Here is a 22,219-nt window from a genome sequence, read left to right on the forward strand (position 1 = left end):
AAAATTATAGTTCAGGGCTGCCAAGGCAACCAGAACTTGAGAGGCCAAGATCCCAGAGAGAAGGCGGGTGCATTTCCCCACAACCACCCATCTCTCCACCTGCTTTTTTTCTCTTGAGGCAAAGTCTTGGTGCAGGGTAAAAGGTTAAAAAGCTCCACAGAAGGCTAATGAAAAGCAAAGTGGTCTCAGCATTTCTTCATCGTTGTGAAGAAAAGAGTTCAGGACCCTGCAAGGAAGGAAGGCTTGGTAAATACCCTAGACTGGGAGGGCTACCAACTAGGATAGATGTTTTCAAGCTTTACAAACCCTGCAGCCAACCTTGAATCAGCTCATGTCCTGATTGGATTGTGAAGTGATCTACTCTGAGTCTGACTGCTAGTCACAGAACATGGTGAATCTTTTATAGGAGTATAATATCCACAGCCCTTATAGTTTTTCATTGCACAGTGGATGGCATTCTAACAAAAATTACCATGTAAACCAAGAAACCAGACCAGGAATAAAAACAGTACAGAAAAGGATCCATTGTATGCCGATCACTGATAACTTATCCAGTTAGTCTAAAATTGAAAGACATTTAGGTTGTCTCCACTCTTCAGTATTGTGATTGATCTGCAGTGAATATTCTTGTTCTACATCTTTGTGCATATGAATTATCATTAAGATAATGAATACCCATGCTAACTCTGGTCTTTATCAAATTTTTTTATATTTGTGAATCTAATACATAAAAGTATTTTGTTTCAGAAGTTTTTAATAGGATTTCCCTGGTGGTCCAGTGGTTAAGAATCCACCTGCCAATGCAGGGGTCTTGGGTTTGATTCCTGGTCTAGGAAGATTCCATGTGCCCTGGGGCAGCTAAACCTATGCACCACAACTACTGAAGCCTACACACTCTAGAGCCCATGTGCTGCCACTACTGAAGCTTGAGTACCTTAGAGCCAGTGCTCTGCAACAGGAGAAGCTACCACAATGAGAAGTCCACACACAGCAACTGGAGAGTAGCCCCCACATGCAGCAACCAAGACCCAGTGCAGCCAAAAATGCATAATAAAATAAATAAGTAAAAATTAAAAGTTTTTAATATCTTGAGTGAAATTGAGCATATTTTAATATAAGTCATCTGAATTTATTTTTTCTATAAAAATTACATGTACTGCTTGTACATGTCCTTTTGCCCATTGTTATATAGGGTTGTTCAGCTTTTTTTTCCCATTTTCTTTTTTTTTTTGATATTAAAGCGGTAATGAAGAATAATGGATAAAAGCACTGATTCTGGAGCTAGATTGCCTGAGTTTAAATCAAAGCTCTTTCATTCATAGCAGTGAAGCTTTGGGCAAGTTATATGCTCTGTGCTTCAGTTTCTTCATTGGTAGAATGGGGATAATAGCATCTCCCCATTGGGTCATTATGAAGATTAGGTGAGTTAAAAATACATGGAGTGCTTAGAAATGGACCTGGCATAATGAAAGTACTACATAACTGCCAGTCATCAGAATGATGCTGGTGGTGGAGATAGAGATGGAAATTAGCAAAGAGATTTTTTTATTTGCTCAAGGACAAATAACTAGTGAGTGGGAGTGTCCAGATTAGGATCTAGATTTTGGGACTCTTAAGTCTAGAGTTCTTTTTATTCTTTTTCATTCTGCTGCACTGATAAGAAATTGAACCTACAGGGGTAAAAACTCAAGCATAGGTATCTTTGGATTTGAGAGTTATTGGGGTGGTGTCTTCTGAGTATAGTTCAGGGAGGTTCTTTTTCTGATTTTGTATTGAGTGTGGATGCTTTGACAGTGACACTTTATTCCTGAGGGTCTGGTGCAATTAGCAAGATACCAGGCTTATAGTTTGTTTTGTTTGTTTGCCTTTATTAATAACCAGTCACACCACCCTAGAGAAGATCCTTTTCAGGAAGAACCATCAAGGAAGTACAGCTGCTCCTACAGTTCACATTAGACTGAATGCAGTACTCACCTCTGGTCGTTGACCATGGGTGTTTGTCATTCTTAGGGTATTATAGCCTCAAAGAGTTTCTCTTCCTTTTATACATGGTGCAGTTGACCCTTGAACTATGCGAGGATTAGAGGCACCAACCCCCTTGCACAGTTGAAAATCTATATGTAGCTTTATGATGGATAAGTGGATTCAGCCAACCTTGGATTCAACCTCAGATCATATGATTCTGTAGTAGGTATTTACTGAAAAAAAAATCTGCGTATAAGTGGACCTGTGCAGTTCAAGCGTGTGTTGTTCCAGGGTCAACTGTAGTTGTCAGAGGACAGGCATTAAGAAAGTATTTCCACCACTGGATTCATTTATAAATACTCAGATGCTCAACATTCAGTGATACCTGAAATAGTTTCTAGTATTTCTTTTCTGTGAGATGAAGAAAGGGTGAATGGTGAATGATTATTTCTGTGCTACTGAAACACTTGGAAAATCTCAGTAGGTTCTGGTGGAGGGATTGGTGGGCTTTGGGACTAATTCCTCTGGACTAAGGAGGGTGATGTTGCCTTTTCTGGTTCTTTTGACATGTTGTTGCTGTGCTTCCCCTGCCCTCAAATTTATTTCTTAGAGCAGTTTTAGTTTTACAGCAAAAGTGAGAGGAATGTACAGAGATATCCCATGTGATCCCTGCCCCCACACATACATATCCACCCCCATTATCACTATCACTCACCAGAATGGTAGCTTTGTTACCAAGGATGGACATATAGTAACAACTCATAAATCACTCAAATTCCTTAGTTTAACTTACTCAAGGAAGTGGAGCAAAAAAGATATTGCTGTGATTTATGTCAAAGAGCATTCTGTCTGTATTTTCCTCTAAGAGTTTTATAGTGTCCAGCCTTATATTTAGGTCTTTAGTACATTTCGAGTTTATTTTTTATATGGTGTTAGTGTTCTAATTTCATTTTTTTTTTTTTTTTTTACATATAGCTTTCCAGTTTTCCCAGCACTACTTACTGAAGAGACTCTTTTCTCCATTGTATAGTCTTACCTCCTTTGTCATAGATTAGTTGGGTGTGTGAGTTTGTTTCTGGGCTCTCTGTCCTGTTCTGTTGATCTGTGTTTCTGTTTTTGCACCTGTACCAGATCGTTTTGATTACTGTAGCTTTGTAGTATAGTCTGAGGTCAGGGAGTCAGATTCCTCCAGCTCCATTTTTATTTCTCAGGATTGCTTGGATTATTTGGGGTCTTTTGTGTTTCCATATAAATTTTAGAATTTTTTGTTCTAGTTCTGTGAAAAAATGCCATTGGTAATTTGATAGGGATTACACTGAATTTGTAAATTGCCTTGGGTAGTATATTCGTTTTGAGAATATTAATTCTTCCAATCCAAGAACCTGGTATATCCTTCCATCTGTTAGGGTCATCTCTAATTTCTTTCATGAGTGTCTAAAGTTCATTTTTTGTTTTTTTTTTTTAGCACTGAATAATATTCCATTGTCTGGATTATCAGCTTTCAAATGTAATAGACAGTTATTTTACCAGCAAAAGTGAGTTTATTTGGGAATAGCCAGAAAAATTGAAATTCAAGATATGCAAACTATGGCAGACTGGAGGCAAATCCAGAGAACATGGAAGGGGAATTTGCTTTTACAGGGAAAAGAGGGATGTTGGGAAGGGCTGCAATAGCCAAAGAATCCATGGAGGAAGCTGGGAGTACAAGATATGGAGGCTTCTCATCAGTTGAGTTGCTGCATATCTGATTGGTAGAGTTGATTTTGGGTGGAAAGAAGTTTTCTTCTTGCTAGATAGTAAAGTAAGCAACACCTTTCTGTCACTGATACAGGTGTATAGCTCTTCTGATTTGGAGTAACTGACAGATACAGAGGGGCATGAGCACTCCCCCTACAGGCCTGTCCCTACTCTAATTTTAGCTGAGTTTTCTTTGATTATTAATAATTTCACAGTATGTACCTCAGTTTATTTATCCATTTACCTACTGAAGGATATTTTGGTTGTTCCCAAGGTTTGGCAGTTATGACCAAAAGTACTATCAACATTTATTTACAGGTTTTTGTGTGGATGTAAGTTTTTAACTCATTTAGGTAAATATCAAGGAGTGCAATTGCTGGATTGTATTGCAACCCACTCCAGTATTCTTGCTTGGAGAATTCCATGGGCGGAGGAGCCAGGTGGGCTCTAAGTCCATAGGATCACAAAGAGTCGGACACAACTGAAGTGACCTACACACACACACAAACACACACACACACACACGGTAAAAGTATGTTTAGTTTTTTAAGAAATTGCCAGATTGCCTTCCAAAGGGGCTCTATCATTTTGCATTCCTACCATAAGTGAATCAGAATTCTTGTTGCTCCACATCCTCACCAACATTTGGTATTGTCAGAGATTTGGATTTTAGCGCTTCTAATTAGGAATGTCATGTGTGTGTGTGTGTGTGAGCGCTTAGACTCTTTGTGACTCTTTTGACTGTGTCCATCAGGCTCCTCAGTCCATGGGATTCTGCAGGCAAGAATACTGGAGTGGGTTGCCATGCCCTCCTCCAGGAGATCTTCCTCACCAGGGAATTGTCTTGACCCAGGGACTGAACTTGCACCTCCTGTGTCTCCTGCATTGCAGGCAGATCCTTTACCTGCTGAGCCTTAGCATTGTGTAGCAGCATCTTGTTTTAATTTGTAATTCTCTAATGACATATGATATTGGGCATTTTTTTTTTCATTTGCTTGTTTGCTATGTTAACATTAAATGCTACATTAAATCTTCTTTGATGAGGTGTCTGTTAAGGTCTTTGCCCATTAAAAAAAATCAGGTTGTTTTCTGATTAAGTTTTGATGTTCTTTGTTTATTTTGGATAACAGTCTTATATCAAACACATCTGTTGCAAATGTTTTCTTCAAGTCTGTGGCTTTTCTTCTCACTCTCTTGACATTGTCTTTTGCAGAGCAGAAGTTTTTAATTTTAATGAAGTCCGTCTTATGAATTACTTATTTTATGAATCATGTCTTTGATATTTTATCTAAAAAGCCACCACCTTACCAAATCATGTAGATTTTCTCTTGTTTCTCTCCTTTTTTGATAGTATTGCAGGCATTGCAACCACAATGTCAACTTTTGGAGTGGAGGGAGTTGACATGACTCTAGAAAAGTAGAGGGAAGTAAAGAGAAAATTAGGAAAAGTCAAGTCCCACATCAGCAGACAGGAACTATTTTTGTTGTTGTTGTTAAATGAATGTTCTTTCTGTACTAAAATTCAAGGAGCCTGAAAGGTTAATCATGACTGATAAATATCTTAGTATAATTAAAATATTAAGTGTACACATGTTCTCCAGTAAGCTTTAAGAGGCATTGTAAATGACTTTGATTTGAGATTTTCATTTCTCTGACCTTTTTTCCTGCTTCCTTTCTCATAATAGTCCAGGTGTATTGAAACCATATTTCATAAGGCTTCTAAGAAATTATTTTGATATTATAGCTACACTTATGTAAGTTTAAATCCTAATAGCATTTTTACCCATTATATAATAGAGTGTTTCAGAATTTAGAGAAACCTATTGAGTAGTAAATGAAAATGAATAAGAATATTATTACAGGCATACCTTGGAGATACTGAGAATTTGGTTCCAGACCACCATAATAAAGTAAATACTGCAATAAAGCAATAAAACCAAAGTTTTTGGTTTTCCAGTGCACATAAAAGTTCATTTTATACTACACTGTAGTCTGTTAAGTGGGCAGTAGCACCATGGTTTAAAAAGCAATGTACATACCTTAATTTAAAAATAATGATCATCATCTGACAATAACAAGGTTGTCATAAACCTTCAGTTTGTAAAAACCACGATACCTGTCAAGTGTAAGGAAGTGAAGCATAGTAAAGCGAGATAAGCCTGTGCTGAAGTTAATCTCATTTCTCCAGTAGAAACTGAGATCTGAAGAGATTTTAGTCCGTGCCTTGTGTATATGTGTCTCAGGAGGTCTCCAAGACACCGCCCCCCCCCCCCCGCCACAGGTTTGATGATTCACTAGCAGTGCCCCCCAGGACTCAGCATATAGTCCTAGTTGTGGCCATGATTCATTGCAGTGAAAGGATACAGATTAAAATCAGCAAAGGGAAAAGGAACATTGGACAGAGGCCAGGGGAAACCAGGCATAAGCTTCTAGAGTTCTCTCTCAGTTGAGTCTCACAGGACATGCTTATTTCCCCCAGCAACAAGTTGTGACTACATGTGTTAAATGGTGCGAACCAGGGAAGCTTCTTAGAGGCTTATTGCCCAAAGTTTTTATTAGGGGCTGATCATATAGGGACTGTCTGCATAACATGTTCCAGAATTCCAGAATCCCATCAGGAAAGAAGATATTCAGCATAACTACATAGTTTATACAGACAGTTTAGGTAACAGTGAGCCTGTACCTAATCAGGGTGGCTGAGAATTCTCTCAAAATCTTCCTAGCCACCAGTTAAGGGCTAACCCTGTACTCAAGCCTTAAGATAGGCAGTTAGGCCTGCTATTGTCTTTTCTGCATTGTGTGTGTGTATATGTGTGTAGCATTTAGCATGTGGTGTGCTCTTATTAAATGTTAGCTGTTTTTATTATAGAGATTCTTCATTGATTACTGCTACTACTAAATGTGGTCTTCTGCATTCCTGTGAAGTAGATTTGGCCAGTATTTTAATTTCCATTTGATAGTTGAGACCAAGGCAAAGAGAATCTTTGATATATCTAGATACTCTCACTTAATTGACAGAGCAGGTGTCAGAAACTAACATGTTCTTTTTGCAAGCCAGTAGGGAAGAAAAAAATTATTTTTGCCTTGTTGACATTTCTGGAGGGCATTATTAAAATAGGAAAAGGCTTAAATATTTAAGTTAATGTCACATTGGACCAGTTCCTGACCTTTTATGCTTAACTGTTTTTGTATTCAAGAATTACTTTGTTGACTGTGTAATTTTTTGAACTTTTGGGCATGATGCCAGTTAATGCAGCACAGTCCTGTGGGAGAAGTTGCAAAAAGTGACTGTTCAGCATTTTCTATTTTTAAAGCATCAAGATTCATTAATCTTAATCCAACAGTCAGCTAATCTATATCAGTACTAATCTTGGTGAGTAGAAATCAATCCTACCCTTGTCATTACCTTTTACCCTCAAATGAGCCAAGGCATAGTAATATTTCAGTCAGTATGCCAAGTTCTTACTTGGCCTTATATATGAACTTTGGGATTTCTTAGTAAGTATCCCAAAGTGGATTTAACTTTTCATATAATAAATGTATCAAAGCAGTTGGGTAATTATCTTCATTTCTCATAAGTTGTACTTGCAAATAAACCAGTCCAAACTACCATTTCTTAATCTCGTCAATACCAGAGGCAGTTTCATAGTTATTAGATTCTACTGCATGCCACTCTACTGTCTGAAAATAGTTTACAAAGTGTTTTTACTTTTATTATATTCATTTGATCCTCATACTCGGCTGTCATAGTAGGTATTTTTCTGATTTTTAGGAGAGGAAGTTGAGACTGACTTATTTGAGACTCTGGAAGCTTCTAAGTTTGGGATCAGGCTTTTAATTTTGTATTATTTACACTGTATAATAACGATGTTAGGCTCTTTGGACATTTTCTTCTAAATGCCATCAAGAATTATTTTAAAGAAAACAAATTGATTTTTACTAGTCTGTCACTAAAGTATTTTTGGTCCCTTGTGTTGGATAGTAGACTTATTAAAAGCCCAAATAAGATTATGCTCCTTATGTTGCTTCCAAATAAAACTATAGATTTAGAATTTTTAAAAATAGAAGAGTATTACACTTTGTACCAGAAGAAACTGTGATAGAATTTGCTACTATATTTTGGCCTGAGGAAGGTCTTTCCAAATATGATGCAAAATGAAGAAGTCATAAAGGAGAAGTTTGATTAATATAACTACACAAAAATCACCACTGTAAGCAAAGTCAAGACAGATGATAAACTAAGAAAAGTATTGCTATTCATGTGACACAAGGGTAATTTTTCTTACATAGAGCTTTAACAAATCTGGAATAAAAAGTTAACTCCAACAGGAGTAAAGGAGATGTATATATTTTTCATATCAAAGGAAATGTAAATTACTCAAATATATGAAAAGTACTCAGTTTCATTCATTAAGCACATAAGATGCAGAATGTCACCAATTAGATTGGGAAAGCTAAACAATTTCAGCACTCATTGTGCTGGCAAAGGTGTGAGGAAATTGCAGTCTCATGCATCACTGGTGGGACTATAAGGGTGTACAGGTTTTATGAGGGGGGATTTGGTATTGTCTGCCAGAATTACAGAAGCACATATTCTTTGACCCAGCAGTTCTGATTCCAGCAACTTAATCTATGGATATACTTGTAGACATGCAAAACGATTCATATGCAAGATCACTCATTGTATCATTTTTTTTTTTTTAACTTTACAATATTGTATTGGTTTTGCCATACATTGACATGACTCCACCACGGGTGTACATGTGTTCCCCATCCTGAACCCTCTTCCCACCTCCTTCCCCATCCCATCCCTCTGAGTCATCCCAGTGCACCAGCCCCGAGCACTCTGTATCATGCATCAAACCTGGACTGGTGATTCGTTTCACATATGATAATATACATGTTTCAATGCCATTCTCCCAAATCATCCCACCCTTGCCCTCTCCCACAGAGTCCAAAAGACTGTTCTATACATCTGTGTCTCTTTTGCTGTCTTGCATACAGAGTTATTGTTACCATCTTTCTAAATTCCATATATATGTGTTAGTATACTGTATTGGTGTTTTTCTTTCTGGCTTACTTCACTCTGTATAATAGGCTCCAGTTTTAATAGTTACTGGAGATTTAAACTCACTTCATACCTCTAATTTGGTCCTCATTTTTATTCTTAGGAGTAATTTGTCTTCTCTTTCTTTTTTTTCCTTAACCAGTTTTGAGTTTTACTTCTGAATCATCTCATAGTACCATGTGAAAAATAGAATCAGCCAGTAGTTGTTATTTTTTTTTTAACTTTTTATTTTATATTGGCTTCCCTGGTAGCTCAGTTGGTAAAGAATCTGCCTACAGTGCAGGAGACTAGAGTGTGATTCCTGAGTCAGGAATATCCTCTGGAGAAGGAAATGGCAACTCACTCCAGCATTCTTGCCTGGAAAATCCCATGAATGGAGGAGTCTGGCGGGCTACAGTTCATGGGGTTGCAAGAGTTGGACATGACTTGGTGACTAAATCACTTATATTGGAGCCAATTAACCATGTTGTGGTAGTTTCAGGTGGACAGCAAGGGGACTCAGCCATACATATACATGAATCCATTCTCCCCTCCCAGTGGTTGTTATCAGTAGAAATCTACTCTGGCAGAAAAGGAATTTATTGAGAAAGAATATTGGGTAAGCTAAAGTTATCAGCCAGGTAGCTACAGAACTTGGCTTGGAAAATGTCAGTTAAGATCCAAGAGCAAAGTCTATATAATATGAATTCTTTGAAAATTTTTATAACTTCTTTGAGACCTAGTGTATTTTTAATTGTTCCTTGTTGCTTTAAGGAATATATATTTTGTTCATTGAATTCATAAATACATAATCAAGTTTAATTTTATTGTTCAATTTTTCTGTATTTTTATTACCTTTGCTCTGCCCGATCTGTTTTTAATTGGGATATGTTAAAATATTTTACTATAATTTTGGATTTATTAGTTTCTCTTATAGTGTTATTGTTTTGTTCTGTGGTAGGGTCATACAAGTTCATAATTATTGTATCTTCTTGATGAGTTCACTTTTTCATCATTATGTAGTTTCCGTCTTTATACCTTAATGCTTTTTCTCTTAATTTTACCATGTACTAGTTCTGTGATCTTGGGGAAGTCATTAACCCCTCATTTTCCTTATTGTAAAATGGTTATAATACCTGCTTTACAAAGTTTCTGTGAAGATTCACTGAGAAAATGTATATGAAGTATTGTTCAGGAATAAGTTCTTCATAAATGGATTAAAAGTATTTTCTTTTTTTTGCCTTAAGGGTTTTGCTTTTCCTTCTTCCACTGCTCTTTTACAGCACCTGCTTTTAAATACTATTTGCCTATAATTAGAAATGTTCTTAAGAGATATGATTAAAATAGTCATCAAGAGTTTCTTTTTTAAGTGGATGAAGGTGATGGAATGTTTTCCTCCCAAGCCCTGGGTCTAATAATTCTCTCCTGTTTGGTACAGCTTTAAGTTCCTGTTTTCTGCATCTGCATTAGGTCCAGTGTTTCTGTCTAAGAATCTTCCACATTTCTCTGGTGTAAATGAGTCTTTCTAAAGTAGTTGAGACAACTGAAAAGGGATGAAAGTCACCTTTTTGAGGAGCCCACTTTTCTACAACAAATATTATCAACCTGAATGGATGTAGAGTTATTAGTAAGTCTTAAATACCATGTTTAAGTCACTAAATATATACATGGGGGTGTATAGAAGTGTCACGTACATTTAAGAAGGCTGAGGTGTGTGTTTTCTCCTTTTTTATAGCATTTAGGACTTATCTTTTATTTGTTCCTAAGTTGGATTTTTATTTTTTATATAACCAGTGTGTATTGTGTGCCTCTTGTGGGCCTGGAATCTCGGATTTAAAACTATATATAGAGAAGAGAAGAACACAGAATTTCATCTGAGAAAGCAACATAAAAGGTTTAGAAATATGTGGCATGTATATTGTAATTAGGTAGTCAGGAGTTGAGAGAGACAGTGCTTTAGAAAGATGAAGTTGTGATCAGTCTCTGGAAGACCTCAGTGACATTGAAGAGTTGACTTTATTCTATAGGCTGATCAAAACCGCTGAAGACTTTGAGGATAAAAAAAAAATCAGGGTATATACTGAAAATATTTATAGGTTGTAATCTGTTGGCAGTGTTGAAAAAGAAGTAGAAAGAAACAGTAGTATGAGTAAAACTTTAGCTTATTTAAAGTGTCACTTGGTAATATTTAACTAAGAACTTTTAAAAAAAAATTAAGTAAATAATTTTTGGCTCTGCCCAGTGGTGCAGCATGCGGGATCTTAGTTTCTGGGTCAGGAGTCAAACCTGCGCCTCCTTCAGTGGAAGCACAGTGTCTTACTCACTGGACTGACGGGGAAGTCCCTAACTAAGAGCTTTAAATATAGTTTTCCTTGAGGTCTTTTACCATGTTACTTTTATCAGTGAGACCCTTCAGGCCACTCTGTGTACTGTTTTTCCCTTCCATCTTATGTTTATTTTCCTTCATAGCCCTTAGTACCATCAGCGGTATTATACACACACACTTGTGTGTTTATTGTCTGTTTCCCTCCACAATTTTGTAAGCTCCATGATAGCAGGGACTTTACTTGTTCAGTGCTTCTCCCCAGTGCCTAGGACTGTGCCTGGTTTATACCCTTTAATAAGTATTGGTTAGATGAATGAATGAATATTCAAACTGTGGGAAGATGACCACAATTTTTATGTGGTTTATGGTGTAGGACAAGATCTTGGTTCCTTCCTAGAAAGTTCTGTTAAAAAGTGTTTTCTTTTCTCATTTCTCCAGAGTTTATATTCAGAGCACCAATCAAATTAAGCAAGCCTGGGGAATTTCGTGAGGAATATGAAAGCCTGAGAAAGGTATAGTATACACATTATTATGCCATTCATTTTCTTAAAGTAAATTGGAATAATGACATTAAAGAGTACTTAGTAGAAGTTTAGATTTAATAGGGAATTTTAAAATTGATAATGTAGAACCTGTCTGCATTATAGCAAACAGATGAAAATGTAGCTCACAGAGCCTATCATACACCTGCCACAATAACTGGCCACCAGGAGAGGTGTTCTTGGCATTTAAATGTTAGTTAAAAGCTAACATTTAACCTTTAATAATAATAGCTTGTATTATTTTTCATTATCTTATAAGGTTACTCTAATTACATGTGGTGTTCTGTAAGAACTGTAACTTAGACTGATAAAGGGGTAGTGGAATAATATTCTAGTTAGAGAACATTTACCATTGGGAAAGCTTTTAGCTGTGTCCACATCATCTTATTTTTGATGTTTTCAAGCTAATAGTCTGGGAATCATTTGGAAAGTTAAGACTTCAAAAAGTCTGGTTATAAGAAGTATAAGATTTGTATTATCCTTCCCCAGCCCTCTCCCTGAACCACCATCCCTTACCTAAGATCATAATGATGAGATAATCATTCTACATGTAGATGTTTAATATTTTATAAAGACAGATAATCCACTTAATCTGCATCAGACATCATCATAAAGCAGAGGCAAGACAATAACATTATTGTGGCATTTTAGACTGAATGAAAGGTCATGTTAAAGAGAAAAAAGACTGTGCTTAATTACTATGTATTTGATCTTTTAAATGAGAGTATCAAATGTTGACATGGGTCCTCTTGCTCCTTTTATATTAGAGTTGTAAGTTTTTTGTTTTTCATTTTAAATCAGTTACAAAGCTTTTTTCAACATAGAAAGAAATTGTTCTCAGGGGCTACATGAAAAGAACCACAGATTTCTCTTAAATAAAATTCCAGAATATGCAGATGTTTAGTTTTAATGTAACTTTTTAGAAATTTGGAGAATATGGAAATTTTAAAGCTATCAGCTTGAAGATAATGAGAAAATAAGGACTCGGAGGTAGAAAAAAGAAGGAAAGCAGAAGGCATAGTAAGTGTAGAGAGTTTTTATTAACCTTAGTAGAGAGAAAGAAACCTTGGAGAACTATCCTTTTGTTCCTGTTAGGAGGGAGGGAAAGAAAAAATAGTTTTAAAAGTGACTGGTAGCATAATGTTGTTGAGTGAAGCCAGGACAATCTCATTCTGTATAAACTGGATTGGAATTGAAAAACACTCACCTATGTCATTGTGTTGAATAAATTTAACCATAGATTCTCCCTGCCCCCCTTCTCCAAGTACCCAAGTTATCCTTCACCCATTGTATTATCTGGAAAATGGAAATCCAAGTCATAGAACCAAATTATAGCAGATATGCCACTATTGTGGCATATCCATATAGTGGAATACTATTCAGCAACAAAAAGGAATGGGACACTGACACGTGCTACCAGATAGATGAGCCTCAAAAAGATGCTAAGTGAAAGAAATCAGATGAAAGAAACCACATATTATATGTTTCTATTTATAGAAAATGTCTAGAATAGACGAAAATATAGAGACAGTAGATTAATGGTTGATTGAGTAGAGGTGGGAATGGGGGTTAACAGTAAATGGGCATGAATGATTTTATTGCAGCAATGAAGTTTTCTAAAACTGATTTATGGTATGTTCCACAACTTGGTAAATTTACTAAAAATCATTGAATTATATATTTGAAATGGATGAATTATATAACATGTAAAAATATGCCTCCATAAAGTAAAAAAATTAAGATACTAGACATTTGGATGGAGAAATTGATAAAAAAGATGTCTCTTAGAATTCATATTTTCTGAAACAAAACAAATATATAATTATCTAGATGAATCCCTAGGGAAGGGAGATATTTAAAAGTTTTTGCTGAGCAAGTGATGGAAATTAATTCTACACAACTCATTAATTTGATGTACAATACATGTTGCTTAGTGTACTTTTTATTTTGTTTAAATGACAGTAAAAACCTTTAAAAAGGCTATAAAAAAGTTATCAGCAAGTTTTATTCCCCTGATTCTAGGTCTTTTAAAAGATGTTTGCTTGCTAATCATAGATCCTTCTACCCATGGTATAGTGTTATGCTTACTGAGGTTACTATGAGTGTCTAAATTTTATGCTTCTATAAATAGGTTTATATTTCTAAATATGTTTAAAATTTTCTTCCTGCCATGTGTTATAGCTAATTTTGTCTTTTTTATGGAAAAATATGCAGAGCAAACTATGAAAGTTTTTTTTTATTTTCTACTCTCTTCCCCAGAGATAACTAGCATCAACAGTTTAGTGTATATCCTAGATTTTTTAATATACTTACACACACACACTCACATATGCTTTATTCTTTTTCAGTATAAATGAGATCATGATGTATATTCATTTATTCAGCAAATATTTATTATGTCCTTACTGTGTGCCAGGTACTAGGGATATGATGCTGAAAAAGACACCCAGGGTTCTTGCTGTCAGGGAGATTCCATTCTAATGGGAAAGATGAACAGTAAATAAGCAAAAAAGTACTTAATATATATTAATAAAGCAAGGTAGGAAGAGTTACAGGGGAGTGGAAGGGAGACTTGAGACACAAAACGACTGTTTTTAATACAGGTATCAGGGAAAATGTCAGAGAAGACAACATTTGAGTTGCTACCTGGAAGAGGTGAGGGAGCAAGCAAAGTAAAGTTGTGAGGAGAGAGTATTCCCGGTAAAGGGAACAGCAAACACACAGGCCCTGAGATGGAAACAGGTTTTCCTTGTTAAAGGAACACCTTGGCTGGAACTGAGTGTACAAGTTGTGGATGGAAGTGTGGTATGGGGATTTGGTATGACTGAGTTGTGAGAGAGAGGAGGGCCATATCAGAGAAGGCCTAGTTGCCTGATAAGGACCCTAAGTTTATTTTAAGTGTGATGGGAAGCCAGTAATATGATCTGACTTATATCTGCCTGCAATGCAGGAGACACCAGTTCGATTCCTGGGTCAGAAAGATCCACTGGAGAAGGGATAGGCTACCCACTCCAATATTCTTGGGCTTCCCTTGTGGCTCAGCTGGTAGAGAAGCTGCCTGCAATGGTGGAGACCTGGGTTTGATCCCTCAGTTGGGAAGATCCCCTGGAGAAGGGAAAGGCTACCCATCCCAGTATTCTGGCCTGGAGAATCCCATGGACCAGTCCATGGGGTCACAAAGAGTTGGACATGACTGACTTTCACTTTCATACTTTTTAAAGGTCTCTATTTGCCTTGTGGGGAGTAAACTGTAATGGGCCTAGGAATTAGGAATTGTATTTACTATCAATAGTAGAGACTCCAGTATTCTTGGGCTTTCCTGGGGGCTCAGATGGTTAAGAATTCACCTGCAGTGCAGGAGACCTGGGTTCGATCCCTGGGTTGGGAAGATTCCCTGGAGGAGGAAATGGCAACCCACTCCAGTATTCTGCAGAATCCCATGGACAGAAAAGCCTGGCAGGCTGCAGTCCATGGGTTCACAAAGAGGAAGACATGACTGAGCAACTAAGCAGAGCAGTAGAGACCCCAACATAATGACTCAAATAAATTAGGAGTTTTATTTTTTCAAGTAACAAAAAAGCTGGAGGTAAACTGTCCAGGACTGATATGGCAGCTGTAGGACATCAGAGGTTCAGGGTCCTTTTGTTTTTCTGTTTAGACATCTTTTAGTGTGCCTGTCTCCTTGTGGTGTGAGATGGTTGATCCTTCTCTAGAATTCCATCTAAACAGAAGGTAAGGCAGAAGGGCATATGTCAGCTGAATTTGGTCTGTTAAAGAGCTTTCTCCAAAGCCCCACCCAGTGACTTCGCCTATATTTTGTAGTTTAGTGTCACAGACTCCCTGTGGCTGTCAAGAAAGCTGGGAAACATAGTGTTTTAGCTGGGTACATTAGCTTCCTCAGTAAAATTAGGATTCTTTTAGTAAGAAATGAAAAAATGAATACTGGGTAGGCAGCTAGCTATCTCTGCTTCATGGGACAAAGATGGAAATAAGACAATTAGAACACGGAGTAAGCAATGGGTTGGGTTTAACCAGGATTAGAAAGTATGCTAAGAAGTATGACAGAGGGAATGATGCAGTGGACCTGAACCTGTATACAAGGAGGTTGTAATTCATTTGGACTGTGGTTACTTTAAGAAGGTTGTTTGAGGAAAGAATTGAGAACATGAGGGGCATGGTGGACAGTGCGAGTGGTAGAGTTGGTGGACTAGAAGTTTTGATGGTGATAAAGAATTATGAAAGTAGGGTGGCTAACATATTAGTAAAGTTGGAAACCTAGAAGTGGTGGTCTAAATGTGAGAGGCTTAAATGTGATGCCGAGAGGTAGTTTTAATTATTGAACATGACAGTTTGGGGTATGATTATGGGAGGCGGTAACTGAAATAGGATGGAAGAAAAGATTTATCTAGAAGGAAGTGAAGAACCTAAGAGAATATACTGCTATTGAAATCTTCAGGAATGATCACTGGAGTAGCTGGGCAGAAACTTTGGGGCTGAGGTTTTCTGTGAATAAGGGGAGTTGACAGGCAAAGTAGGTTGACTACCACAGAGAAGGGTTGTGTTACAGTCTGATGGTAAAGACTTCAAAGAAACTAGGAGTTTTGAGGAAAAATATGATCTATTCTGTAGCCAGTTTTCTTTTTCTGACAGTATTTTTTTTTTTTTTTTGTATGTGTGGATGGGAAGCAAGTGCTTTCATGTAGGTACTTTTTCCATACCGAATGATATTTCATGGTGTGGATGAGACGTACGTAATTCATTTAACCACTGATCATTTAAATTGCTTCCCATTTTTCCCAGTTTTGAATAGACGTTGCACTAAACATGTATGAATATATCTGAGCAAATATTAAGTTAGATTCCTAGAAGTGAAAGTGCGGGTCAAGTGGTATATACACTTTGTATTTTGGTGGATATTAAAAAGACTTTTTCAACCTAACTTTCTCATCAACAGTAAAAGAGAGTCCCTTTTCATTATTTTTAATAGTTTGCTATCTCCTGAATAAAATATCTCATTGTTTTTATTTATATTTCCTGGATTACTAGAGAGGAGGAGCATCTTGTGCTTACTGGCCATTTCTCGGTTTTTTTTGTGAATTGCTTATTTAGCAATTTCACATCTTTAAGTGTGAAAACTAGTTCCATCTTTTGCATACTTGTGATCTTGTTTGCTAATGGCATGCTATTTTTTTCTGTGCTTTTATAGATATGTTCCATTAAAGAGAAGTTTCCTGACATTTAATGTTGTTTTAAGCAGAAGGAGAATATTAGAATGCGCTCAGCCCTCCATCTTGTTGCATTGATTGGGGAAAGAATTTTGTTATATTCATTCTTTGACCCCTGTGTTGGGAGGTTCCCCTGGAGGAGGGCATGGCAACCCACTCCAGTATTCTTGCGTGGAGAATCCCATGGACAGAGGAGCCTGGTGGGCTACAGTCCATCGGATTGCAAAGAGTGTGATCCTACTGAAGTGAATGAACACAGGGGAAAGATTAAGCAAGAACCAAGAGGCCAGAAGGTCCTACAACAAGAGTTTGATCCTACTGAAATGACTGAGCACAGGGGAAAGATTAAGGAAGCACCAGGAGGCCAGAAGGTCCTACAACTCTCACAAATTATTTCTGTAGTCTACTATCATTGGGTGGTAGACCATTTTACCAATTTAGATAAGAAAATGAGACAATTATGGATGCACAAACCTCTAATTTTTAAAGTACCACTGGGACTACTGTGCTGGCATCATCTGTGGGTGGTGTGGCACTGTATGTGTGAGGGGTGGGTACTGTAGGAGGTCATGGTGACTTGCAGGGTTCTACACTTCATGCTCAAAGTGGAAAACCATTTCCTAACGGCATTTCTATCGTGATGTCCTGGGAATGAAGGCCTTAATGATGAGAAATGAAGTAAAACAATGGATGGATTTGGACCTGAGGCTGATCATTTTGTTACAGAACTGACTTACAATTAGGGCATCGGAAACTACAAACTTGGCAATGACTTCATGATTATCACACTCAATTCTAGCCAGTTCAGTTCAGTCGCTCAGTCGCGTACAACTCTTTGTGACCACTTGGACTGCAGCATCCCAGGCCTCCCTGTCCATCACCAACTCCCGGAGTTTACTCAGACTCATATCCATTGAGTCAGTGATACCATCCAACCATCTCATCCTCTGTCGTCCTCTTCTCCTCCTGCCTTCACTCTTTCCCACCGTCAGGGTCTTTTCCGATGAGTCAGTTCTTCATATCAGGTGGCCAAAGTATTGGAGTTTCAGCTTCAGCATCAGTCCTTCCAATGAATATTCAGGACTGATTTCCTTTAGGATGGATTGGTTGGATCTCCTTGCTGTCCAAGGCACTCTCAAGAGTCTTCTCCAACACCACAGTTCAAAAACATCAATTCTTTGGCACTCAGCTTTCTTTATAGTCCAACTCTCACATCCATACATGACTACTGGAAAAACAATAGCTTTGACTAGATGGACCTTTGTTGGCAAGGTAATGTCTCTGCTTTTTAATATGCTGTCTAGGTTGGTCATAACTTTCCTTCCAAGGAGCAAGTATCTTTTAATTTCATGGCTGCAGTCACCATTTGCAGTGATTTTGGAGCCTAAGAAAATAGTCTCTCACTGTTTCCATTGTTTCCCCATCTATTTGCCATGAAGGGATGGGATCGGATGCCATGATCTTCGTTTTCTGAATGTTGAGTTTTAAGCCAATTGTTTCATTCTTCTAGCCAGACCATCAGCAATGCCAGGAAGCTGGAGTGGCCACTCAATGAGGTTGCAGGAGGTATTTTTGAAACCAAAGCCCCTGGAGGATATAAATTCTGTTTGCAGAACCACAGTCCACCGCAGACAGATCCTATATTAAAAGTATCTCTACCAGAGTCTGATCTTGAGAAGTCCTTTAGCTACTGGTATAATTTACTAGGAATGAAAGTTTATGAAAAAGATGAAAAGAAACAGAGGACTTTTCTGGCTATGCTGGTAACCAGTGTAAGCTGGAGCTATGGGACATCCCGGAGGCAGTGATCTTGCAGCAGCTTTTGGACAAATTGCCTTTTCTTGCCCCTAGAAAGAGTTGTCAGAAGACTTGATAAAATGGGAGAACCAGCGGATTCTGACTCCCCGTGTGGGTCTGGACACTCTAGGGAAAGCAACAGTGCAAGTGACCGTTCTGCCTGACCCCGATGGACATGAAACTTGCTTTGTGGGAGATGAAACATTTTGAAAACTCTAAAAGATGGATCCAGAGAGAAGCAAATTATTGGATGATGTAATGGCAGAAGATGAAAGTGATGAATGGTTTGCTTCACAAAGTAAAACAAGGCTTCAGGTTACCTGAAGACATCATGTGTAACAAGCATTAGTGTTTCCTGTTTCAACACTTGTGAGGCCTAATGCATGCATTATGTGATAAATGCTCTCATAACTTTGTTGTTTCCTGCACAGCTAGGGAGGCTGGGGTGGTAAAGATCTGTGTATTTTAATTTTTGAAAGGTCTGATATATTTTACAAAAATCCCATCATTATTAGTGCATTTAGAGGAGAACTCTCACTGTCATCCTTGCCATCATTGGAAGGGCACACTCTATGTGTGACTGTATTACATTAGTCATAAATTCTTCTCTAGCCTGAGACAGCTGTATGGAACATTACCTTTGGTTGGGAGTGGAGGGAATTTTGATAAGCATGTAACTTTAATGAAAACAGGTACATCCAGATTTGTTTTAAAGTGCCATTGAACAGCACTCTTCCCACCAGCCCTGTGTTCATGACACCATTGCATTGGTTATCTTTTACTGTGGAATTGAGAGAAGCTCCCCCAAAACGTGGGGACTGCTGTGGTCACCAAAATAGGTATAGTTTGTATTGCAGGGAATATTTGTTGGAAGACCTCTTAAAAATTGATTAGTCCAATCACATCTTTCATTTCAATCACATTCTTACAGAATATAAGCCTCTACAAAAAACTTTGTCATTTTTGGTCAGGGCTATATCCTTAGCTCTAAAAGCAGTGCCTAACACATAGATTCTTGTGCACTGTAAATGTTTGTGGAATTAAACTTACTGGATACAGGCCCTATGTCTAGTATTAAAGTGGGAGAGGAGACATCAAGGATAAATAAGACATGGTTCCAGACTGAAAGAAGTTCATATGTGTTTTATTCTAAACTCTTAAGTATGGCTAGTTAACATTTGAAGTACTATTAATAATAGGGAATACATACTCTGGGGTAGTTACTTAGTATTTGAAAGACAGTAATCAGAACTTTCTCTGCAGAGGCTCCTGTAAGCCCTTCAGTTATTTCTGCAATCATCCAGTGCCTGAGGTTTGTTGACTAGCATAATGAATATTATAAATGTTTTCTAAATTTTTAATTTTTGTGATGTTTAAACAAATATAAAAAGGTCAATAAAATGAACACCTATATACCCATCACTCAGATTTTGCAATTATGAAGATGAATAATTTTTCATGGTAAAATGGGTATTATTCATGACATGATTAGCTGCAAATATTCTGTAGGCATCTCCACCCTTGAATGAACAGGATTGAAGAATCTAGTGAGCTCCACAGCCTGTTCCTTCAGTGGAGCCTTGCCCTATGGCTAGGAATTCCATTTGCTTTTGTGTTTAGCTCTCAGACAATTCAACTATTTGATTCTAACCAGAAGATTAGTTGAAGCCTCCTGCTAGATGATTGCCTTGAGTGAACCTGTCATACAGGTTATTTATTTAGTATCTGAAAGGATAAAACGCTAGCTCGAACTTCATGATACTTACCTAGTAAGTTATATGACACACAAAAAAACTTACGACATAAAATTTGTCATTTTAACCACTTTAAGTATACAATTCAGTGGCCTTAAGTACATTCATAGTGTTGTGCAATCATCACTGTTCTCTTTCTCCAAAATATTTTTATCACTCCAAACAGAAACTCTGTACCCATTGATCGATATCTCCCCATTCCATCATACCCCCAACCCCAGTTAACCTCTAACCTACTTTGTCTTTCTAAAGATTTGCCTATTCTAGATATGTAAGTGGAATCATATCATATCTGTCCTTTTGTGACCTGGCTTATTTCACACAGCATGTTTTCAAAGTTCATTCACATTGTAGCATGTTTTAGTAGGTTTGTTCCTTTTTATGGCTGGATGTTCCGTTTTGTCAAGGCTATGGTCTTCCCAGTGGTCATGTATGGTTCTGAGAGCTGGACTGTAAAGAAGGTAGAGCGCCAAAGAATTGGTACCTTGGAACTGTGGTGCTAGAGAAGACTTCTGAAACTCTCATGGACAGCGTGGAGATCAAACCAGTCCATCTTAAGGGAAATCAACCCTGAATACTCGTTGGAAGGACTGATACTGAAGCTGAAGCTCCAGTGTTTTGTTCATCTGATGTGGACAGATGACTCATTGGAAAAGTCCCTGATGCTGGGAAAGATTGAGGGCAGAAGGAGAAGAGGGCCTCAGAGGATGAGATGGCTGGATGGTATCACCAATGCAATGGACATGAACTGGGGCAAACTTTGGGAGATGGTGAGGGACAGGGAGGCCTGGAGTGCTGCTGTCCATGGGGTTCCAAAGAGTCGGACATGACTGGATGGGGCAACTGAACAACAACAACATTTCATTTTGTTAATCCTTTCATCTCCTGATGGACTCTTGGGTTGTTCTCACTTTTGGGCTGTTGTGAATAATGCTGCATAAACATTGTAATACAAGTGTCCATTTGACTCCCTCTTTTATTTTGGGTATATAATTAGGAGTGGAATTGCCAGGTCAAGGGAATCGTTCAACTTTTCTACAGCAGCCTCACAATTTTACATTCCTACCAGCAATGTGTGAGGGCCCAATTACTCCACGTTCTTGTTAGCACTTGTTATTTTCTGATTTTTAAAAAAATAGCCATTCTAGTGAGTATCTTATTAGGTTTTGATTTGCATTTCCCTAATGAATAATGTGGAGAAGGAAATGGCAACCCACTCCAGTACTCTTGCCTGGGAAACCTCATGGACGGAGGAGCCTGGTAGGCTGCAGCCATGGGGTCGCGAAGAGTCAGACACGACTGAGCGACTTCACTTTCACTTTTCACTTTAATGCACTGGAGAAGGAAATGGCAACCCACTCGAATATTCTTGCCTGGAGAATCCCAGAGACGAAGGAGCCTGTTGGGCTGCCGTCTGTGGGGTCGCACAGAGTTGGACACGACTCAAGCAACTTAGCAGCAATGAATAATGATGTTGAGCCTTTTTTCATGTCCTTATTGATAACTTTGTATTTCTTCTTTGGAGAAATGGCTGTTCAGGTCTTTCTGCTCAATTTTGAGTTGGGTTTTTGTTGTTGAGTTGTAAGTTTTTTTTTTTTAATGTATGCTAAATATTAAATCCTTATCAGATACATGATTTGTAAATATTTTCTCCCACTATGTAGATTGTCTTTTCACTTTTTTGTTAGTATCCTTTGCATGAAAGTTTTTAGTTACGATGAAGTCCAATTAATGTTTTTTCTTTTTGGTCTAAATTGCTTAATGCTTTTCTGTTTCCCTTTTTCACTCAGTGTAGTAATTCTGAGATTCATTCAGCTAGTTACATG

The 22,219-nt window shown here is 37.7% G+C and overlaps 1 protein-coding gene and 1 pseudogene across 2 annotated transcripts in view; both read left to right on the forward strand.

Moving 5' to 3' along the window:
• The window catches only part of RNF169 (ring finger protein 169), an 81,914-nt gene that overhangs the window by 19,390 nt on the left and 40,305 nt on the right, over nt 1-22,219 (forward strand). For both annotated transcript variants that reach the window (XM_081539650.1, XM_081539651.1), the window contains exon 2: nt 11,514-11,587. In XM_081539650.1, the coding sequence (XP_081395776.1) occupies nt 11,514-11,587 (74 nt within the window). The remainder of the gene's footprint in view (nt 1-11,513; nt 11,588-22,219) is intronic.
• LOC145526636 (glyoxalase domain-containing protein 4 pseudogene) lies at nt 17,430-18,963 on the forward strand (annotated as a pseudogene).

This window comes from Giraffa tippelskirchi, chromosome 11 (assembly GCF_054371585.1).
Source record: "Giraffa tippelskirchi isolate mGirTip1 chromosome 11, T2T-mGirTip1v1.2.pri, whole genome shotgun sequence".
Taxonomy (NCBI): Eukaryota; Metazoa; Chordata; class Mammalia; order Artiodactyla; family Giraffidae; genus Giraffa; species Giraffa tippelskirchi.